Genomic DNA, 8,344 nt, shown 5'->3' on the forward strand with positions numbered 1-8,344 from the left:
CAAAATGTTCATTGCAGCTCTATTTACAACAGCCAGGACATGGAAGCAACGTAAGTGTCCATCGACAGAGGAATGGATAAAGAAGATGTGGCACATATATACAATGGAATGTTACTCAGCCATAAAAAGAAACGAAATTGAGTTATTTGTAGTGAGGTGGATGGACCCAGAGTCAGTTGTGCAGAGTGAAGTAAGTCAGAAAGAGAAAAAAAACAAATACCGTATGCTAACACATATATATATAGAATTTTAAAAAAAAGGTCATGAAGAACCTAGGGAGCCGGACAGGAATAAAGACACAGGACTAGAGAATGGACTTGAGGACATGGGGAGGGGGAAGGGTAAGCTGGGACAAAATGAGAGAGTGGCATGGACATATATACACTACCAAACATAGAATAGATAGCTAGTGGGAAGCAGCCGCATAGCACAGGGACATCAGCTCGGTGCTTTGTGACCACCTAGAGGGGTGGGATACATATGTATATGTATAACTGATTCACTTTGTTATAAAGCAGAAACTAACACACCACTATAAAGCATTTACACTCCAATAAAGACGTTAAAAAAAAAAGAGTGAGCAGAAAAGTCACTGGGCTTATCAGAAGTTTTACACAGAAACAGGGGAAGTTTACTTCCACTATTCAACCTGTTTTAAAGGGACACTGGAGAACTAAAATGAAATTATATTTTGATCAACATTGTGAGGAGTGCTTAATCAATATATTGCTTTCATACATAAACATATCAGTCTTTGGGAAACTACTGGTGCCATGTGGGATTTGAGGTGGTAGAAAAATCCCTTTTTCCTAGGAAAGTGCTGTGACATCAATTATCCATTTATTCTGTTCTATTTCCTTTATAGCACATTATCTGTATCTGAAATTATCATGTTCACTTGCTAGTTTATTTATTATCTCTCTGTAGGGTAAAGTTACTTGAAAAAGTAAGCTACCCGAGAGCAGGGAGTTGGTCTGCTTTGTTCACTGGACATATCCCCAGGGCACAGACCTTTAAAGTAGGTTTTCAGCAAGCACAGTAAGTTGAAGAAAGAGCACAAAGTGGCTCGTACCCGGGTAGAGATTGTAGACTGCCATTTTATACTCCTCCTTTTTCCGTACAGTGAACACATGTCCACTGAAATGAATAGAATGGATATTTTCATTGCTGCCCATGCTGAGCAGATACCATCGGATCTTTTGATCCTGAGCCATTGCTAAACCAGGTAGTGTATCCATCACATAGCCATTGATTGCTGGAGAAAGAACACAGAGAAAGCTGTTAAAATCTATTGTATAAGTGTCTTTCCCTCCACTCCAGTCAAAAATATTGATTCCTATGAGGATTCCACTCCCATACATATAGTCTCAAATCATACAATGTCCAAACCTCAAGCTCAAGGTTCATTTCACAGCAAGTAATATTTGGGTGTGCAACATATTACCATGGAAGCGATACTTTTCTCTAAAAGTGGGGTCCTCCATCTGGATGTTGCAGGGAGCCCTGCAGTTCCTTTCCATGTTCTCAGTGAAGTACCAGCTCTTGGTCTCATCAAAAATAGTGAAAAACAGAGCAAATTCCTGCACTGTCACTTGTCTCCCATGGGCAGCGCTCAAAGTGTTTGTGCGGCAGATCAGAAGGGGTCCAATCAAGCCTGAGTGCACATCTTTTTCCTGAAAGACACCAGTCCTATGAGCAAAAGTTCTCTCATCCATGAACCAGAGTGGATTTCTCATCAACTTTTATGACACTCCAACCCACTCCCCATCTTCCCACAGTACAATTTCTTCCTCTTCAGTAGATTCCAGAGCGATATGTCTAAGTCATAAATATGATGACACCTCCCCCATTTAAAGCTTCCCATTATGCTTAGGATAAATACCAAACTTCAAACATAACACAAAGACCCTTTCTTTTAAACCAGAAAGGGGCCAGCACAACATAGACCTGCTTACCAGATCAACATCAGAAAAATAAGCCCAGGCTTTGCAGTCAAACTCATCTTTAGTTGGTGCCATATGGTGCTGCACTTTCCAAAAGTAAGTTTTGGTTTCATTAGGCCTGACAAACTTTTTTCTAGGTTCTGCTCCTTGCCTCTGATCTTCCTCGTAAGAAATAAGGCTAGAATAGAAGGAGTAGGGACGAGATGCCTGGTTTTTAAATGTTACCTGCAGAGCAAGAAAAAAGAAAAGAAAAGAAAAGAAATTTTAAAAATAAGTGTTATGTTTTAAGATCGTGTAAAGTTCTTAGGTTAGGGTTTATACCCCAATAGCAATGCCGATTTGGGGGGTTTTTATCCAGGTTTTTAATAGCTGGAGGAAATGGTACAGAGTATGGATGTTGTTAGAACCCAAACCTAAAGATCTACAAAAGAAACGGAGACATTTTTGAATTCCAAAATCTTTATGGCATGAACTCAAAGTTGCAAAGGAGAAAATTTCTAAATACTTAAAAGCAATTCCAAAGTAAAAGGGAAACTATCACCACAGGGGTTTTAAGAGACCATAACCCCAGGAACTGACACTCTTAAATTAAGGTTCTTCATGACAAATGCCAGGGTGAATACTTATGATCTTTAAAGAAGAACTTGTTTTTCAAATTAAAAAAATTTATACATTTTCATGCAACATATGGAAAGTAAAATAAAACTGAAGTCAGAAAAAAATTAACTCACAATCCCATAATTTTAGATCCTCCTATATCCTTCATGTAAACAATCAATTGGGACAATGGATGACTGTTTCTGGAAAAAATAAAACTACCTTGATCTGTGGCTCACACACACCAGAAACAAATTCTAGTCTACAGGAATTACTGATGGATTAAAAAGTTAAATGTTAAGAAACTAAACTGTAAAAGAAAGTTGAAAATGTATAGGTGATTTTAAGAAAAAAAATCTCTGTATAGGGAAGGATTTTTATAAACAAAAAAGCTATGAAAGTGTCATAAGGGAAAGATTTATGGGTTACTACCTAAAATTTCAAACCTGTTTTATTTTAAAAACCATTATATACAAAATTAAGAGAAAACAAACTTGGAAAAATATTATTCACTAAAATGATCAATGATCATTAATATATCAATGATCTATAATATACAAGGTAATATAAATGAACAAGAAAAGCACTCCCTCCAAAAATTTCAACTATGAAAAGAACATTAATAGATAATTCATTAGAGAAAGTCTTAAAATGTTCATGTACATTGCACTCCTGGAATTTTATCCTAGGAAAAGGGTTGTGACTGTAGCATTACTTAAATAGTAAAAAAAAAAGAAACTATCTAAAAGGTTGTTCAAAGTAAACGGTTAAGTAAACCATAAAATAATATAATGGACTAATATTCCATCATTTAAAAATATATGTAGGAAGTGTTTTTAATGACATAAGAAATGTTTATGACATATTTATTTAAAAAAGAAGATGATGCATTGAATAATTTTGAATACATAAAGAGAATACATAGGAAAAACATAAGAACATACAGCAAAATGATAATTATGGTATTATTTTTCAACTTCCTTATTTTCTATACTTTAAACTTTTTCAAAAGTGAGAATACATTATTTTTATTAAAAAAAATTTTATTGGAGTATAGTTGATTTTCAATGTTGTGTTAGTTTCAGGTGTACAGCAAAGTGAATCAGTTATACATATACATGTATCCACTCTTTTTTAGATTCTTTTCCCATATAGGTCATTACAGAGTATTGAGTGGAGTTCCCTGTGCTATACAGCAGGTTCTTATTAGTTATCTATTTTATATATAGTAGTGTGTATGTGTCAATCCTGATCTCCCAATTTATCCCTCCCACCCCCCTTCCCCCTGGTAACCATAAGTTTTGTTTTCTACATCTGTGACTTATTTGTTTTGTAAATAAATTCATTTGTACCCTTTTTAAAGATTCCATATATAAGCGATATCATGATATTTCTCTTTCTCTTACTTTACTCAGTATGACAATCTCTAGGTCCATCCATGTTGCTACAAATGGCATTATTTCATTCTTTTTTATGGCCATTATTTTTAGAATCAGAAATCTAAAAAACATACACGGATTAATTTTCTTGTAATTTCATTGTCCTCAACTTACCATGATGTTGTCTTCGACTTCTGCTCTTATATATGGTCCCAAGAGTCCCAAATGTTCATTTAGTTCTCCACGGTATAAGGGCTGAGTAAAGGAGCCATCAGCAAATTCCTCAAATACCACCTTTTTGAACTGAGGGACATCTCCATTCTCAGCTCTGGAGAAAAAAGCAGAGGAAAAGTAATATCCTCATGGACCAGGTGGGTAGAAATGCCTCACACTGTTGTCTTCCCTGTATTTGAGATACATTTGGTAGAATTGATGATGAATTGGAAATGTAATGGAGAAGGGGGGGAGAAAGAGGGATTAAAGATAACTTCCCGACTTCTGATTTGGGCAAATGGATGGATGGTGATGCAGTTCACTGAGATGGAGAACCCTAGAAGCGTAGGTTGGTGTATACAGTTTTGGACACATGGGGTATCTATGGGAATTATATTGGGAAATACACGGAGACTGGGAGTTCACAAAAGAGGTCTAGATGAAGATCATCTATATTTAGGTGGTAACAAAATCATGCAAGTGGCTTATCAAAGCCAATAGTCAATTTTATGTCCCCATCTTACTCAACATCTAAGCAACATTTTGCATAGTTAACCACTCCATCCTCCTTGACATACTCTCTCCAGGCTTCTCGAGTATATAAGATCCATGAAAGCAGGGGGATTTGTCTGTTTTGTCCACTGTTGTACTCCCAGCAGCTGGAACAAGTGCCTGCCACATAGTAGGTGCTCAAAGAAAATTTGTTGAACGTTGAATGGATGTAGGGTTTATAAACATACTCTAAATATGAGAGCCTCAGTGTTCAGTCCTTGGACCACTTTTCTTTGCTTTTTAAAAATTCTGTAAAAAATGTGAACTAAAACTATACAATAGGGGCTTCCCTGGTGGCGCAGTGGTTGGGAATCCGCCTGCTGATGCAGGGGACACGGGTTCGTGCCCCGGTCCGGGAAGATCCCACACGCCGCGGAGCGGCTGGGCCCGTGAGCCATGGCCGCTGAGCCTGTGTGTCCGGAGCCTGTGTGCTCTGCAACGGGAGAGGCCACAACAGTGAGAGGCCCGTGTACCGTAAAAAAACAAACAAACAAAAAAAAACTATACAATAAAGTGCATAAAACATAAATGCTTTTGATACAAAAAATGCAACCACCACTAAGATCAAGAACTTTGCCAGCAGCCCAGAAGACTCACTGTTATCTATCTACCTTTTCAATCACACCCTCTCCCTTCCCACTAAGTGTAACCCCCATTCTGATGTTTATAATTATTTATTTGATTTTGTCCATAACTGTACCACTTATGTATACATACCTAAAGAATATAGCTTAGTTTTGCCTATTTTTGAAGTATGCAAATGGAACCATACTGCATGCATTCTTTTGTTTGTGATATTTTTTACTCAGCATTATGGTTGTGATTCGTATATGTTGTTGTGTGTAGCTATAGTTTATTCATTCCTATTGCTGTATAGTATTCCATTGTGTGAATATAACGCAATCATGTGCATTCAAGTAATTTTTGGTGCTTATACGTAGTCCTGCTATGAACCTTCGTATGCATTTCTGCTGGGCACATATCTAGGAGTGGAACTGCACCATTTTCCATTTTCATCAGCAATGTACGAGAGTTCCATTTACTCCAAATCTTTACAAACACTTGATGTTGACTGTGTTTTTACATTTTTGGCCATTCTAGTGGTTGCACAGCAGTGTCTCTGTGGTTTTATTTTGCATTTCCCTGATTAATAATGAGGTTAATTTCTTATGGGTAGTAGCCATTTGGATTTCCTCTTGTGGAATGCCTATCCAAGTTTGTTTTCTTCTTTTTTGTACCAATTTTTCTACTGGATAATCAGCTTTTTTTCTTATTGATTCAAAGGAGTACTCTATATATTCTTGATATAAGTCTTTGTTGGTCTTTCGTGCTGCAAACATCTTCCCTTCTGTGGCTATTTTTTCATTCTCTTTTTGTTATCTTTTGATGAGCATAAATTCATAATTTTAATGTAGTGAAATTTATTTAAAAATTCTTCATGGTTAGTGCTTTTTGTATCTTGATATAAATTCTTTCTTTTCCTACCCTGAAGTTATTGAGATATTCTCTTACTTTTTTCTTTCTAAGAGAGTTAAGGTTTTATATTTATGTTCAGACTTGTAACCCACTGTTAGTGGATTTTTGTGTATAGTGTGAGTTAGGGATCCAGTTTAACGTTTTTCCATACGGATATCAAAAAATTTCAGCACATTTATTGAAAACTGCTCTTCTGTGACTCCTTTTCCATAAATCAAATGCCTATAAATGTGAGTCTAGTTTTGGATTTTCTGTTCTCTTTCACTGACCTATTTGTTTACTCCTAAGCCAATTATCACACTACTATAGCTTTAAAATAAGCCTCAATATGTTATACAGCAATTCCTCCCATCTTGTTCCTTTTCCTCAAGAGGGTCTTGGCTATTCTTGGTGCTTTGCATTTTCTTAGTAACTTTAAAATCAGGCTTGTTGAGTTCTGCAAGAGAAAATACTTGTTGAGATTTTCACATAGGTTGTGCCGAATCTATAGATCGGTTTGGGGATAGTTTACATTTTCATAATATCGCATTTTCCAGTACATGTACATGGTATATCTTGGCATCTACTTAGGTCTTCTTTAAAGTTTCCCAATAAATTTCCATAGGTTTTTCCATAGAGGTCTTGAAAAATTTTTGTCATACTTATTTCTAGGTACTTGTTACTATTTCATTCCATTGTAAATGACATGTTCTTTTAATTTCATTTTCTACCTGTCTGCTGCTACTATATCGATGTATATTGATTTTCAATTCTACAAACCTGCTAACCTTCCTAGTTAATTCTAATCACTTATTTGTAAACATTTTTTATATGTATAAAATCATATCATCTAAAAAGAAAAATCATATCATCTGTACTCAAGGACAGTTTTATTTCTTTCTTTTTAACCTTTATACCTTTTATATGTGTTTACTGCTTGAGTGTTCAGTACAGTATTGAATAGAAGTGATGATAATGATTGAGAATTTATCTATTTCTCTATTTAAGTCTGTCAAGTTTTGCTTTATGTATTTTAAAACTATATTATTAGGTTCATAGTAATTTAGGAATGTATGGCTGCCTATTGAATTGACTGTTTTATTATTATAACATTTCCTCCTTATCTCTACAAACCTCTTGCTTTAAAGTTTCCTTTCTACTTAACTGAGTACTTAGATTTAAAAAAAAATATTTATTTATTTATTTGGTTACACTGGGTCTTAGGTGCAGTTCACCGGCTCCTTAGTTGTGGCATGTGGACTCCTTAGTTGTGGTTTCTTGATTATTTTTCTTGTTTTATTTCATACCCAGTATCTTTTTGTGCTAGAAGTTTGTATCTGGAATATTTGTGAAAATAACTTGAGGCCTAGAATGTTGGTTTCTTACACTAGAGAGGTTTTATGTATTCTTCAGCCAGATGTCTGCAGGCACTGCCAATCCAAGACATGCTTAAATTTTTATCAAGAATAGAGATTTCGTGGACAACACAGATGACAGAAAACTGGGCTGTAAGTCAATGAAGTGCAAGTTAACTGGTTTACCATTACTTTGAGGATGTAGCCCTTTGGGCACCTAGCATAAAGTGGGCACGGTTTACATCTACTTTTACTCCCTTATCATCCCACCAAGTCTTATTTGAATGCTATTAATAAGCTCATAACTCCTAAATTTATATCTTTAGCACAGACCTCTTCCTTAGATTCCAGACTCATATGTCTAACTGCCTACTCAACATCTCAACTTGGGGACTTCCCTGGTGGTCCAGTGGTAAAGAATCCACCTTCCAATGCAGGGGACATGGGTTCGATCCCTGGTCGGGGAACTAAGATCCCACATGCCACGGGGCAACTAAGCCCGTGTGCCGCAACTACTGAGCTCGCGAGCCTCAACTAGAGACCCCATGTGCCACAAACTACAGAGCCCACGTGCCCTGGAGCCAGCATGCCACAACTAGAGAGGAGCCTGCACGCCACAATGAAGAGCCCGTGTGCTGCAATGAAAAGATCCTGCATGCCTCAATGAAGATCCCGCATGCTGCAACTAAGACCCAATGCAGCCAAAAAAAATGAAAAGAAAATAATTTTTTTTTTTTTGGGGAACGCGGGCCTCTCCCATTGCGGAGCACAGGCTCCGGACGCGCAGGCTCAGCGGCCATGGCTCACGGGCCCAGCTGCTCCGCGGCATGTGGGATCTTCCCAGACCAGG

The 8,344-nt window shown here is 36.8% G+C and overlaps 1 protein-coding gene across 8 annotated transcripts in view; it reads right to left on the reverse strand.

The window, feature by feature from the left end:
- F8 (coagulation factor VIII) overlaps window positions 1-8,344 on the reverse strand; it is a 119,123-nt gene that overhangs the window by 39,152 nt on the left and 71,627 nt on the right. For all 8 annotated transcript variants that reach the window (XM_028482413.2, XM_028482414.2, XM_024116776.3 and 5 more), the window contains 4 exons: window positions 4,094-4,247; window positions 1,956-2,168; window positions 1,445-1,673; window positions 1,073-1,255 (listed from right to left, as the gene is read on the reverse strand). In XM_028482413.2, the coding sequence (XP_028338214.1) occupies window positions 1,073-1,255; window positions 1,445-1,673; window positions 1,956-2,168; window positions 4,094-4,247 (779 nt within the window). The remainder of the gene's footprint in view (window positions 1-1,072; window positions 1,256-1,444; window positions 1,674-1,955; window positions 2,169-4,093; window positions 4,248-8,344) is intronic.

Source organism: Physeter macrocephalus, chromosome 21 (assembly GCF_002837175.3).
Source record: "Physeter macrocephalus isolate SW-GA chromosome 21, ASM283717v5, whole genome shotgun sequence".
NCBI classification, from domain to species: Eukaryota; Metazoa; Chordata; class Mammalia; order Artiodactyla; family Physeteridae; genus Physeter; species Physeter macrocephalus.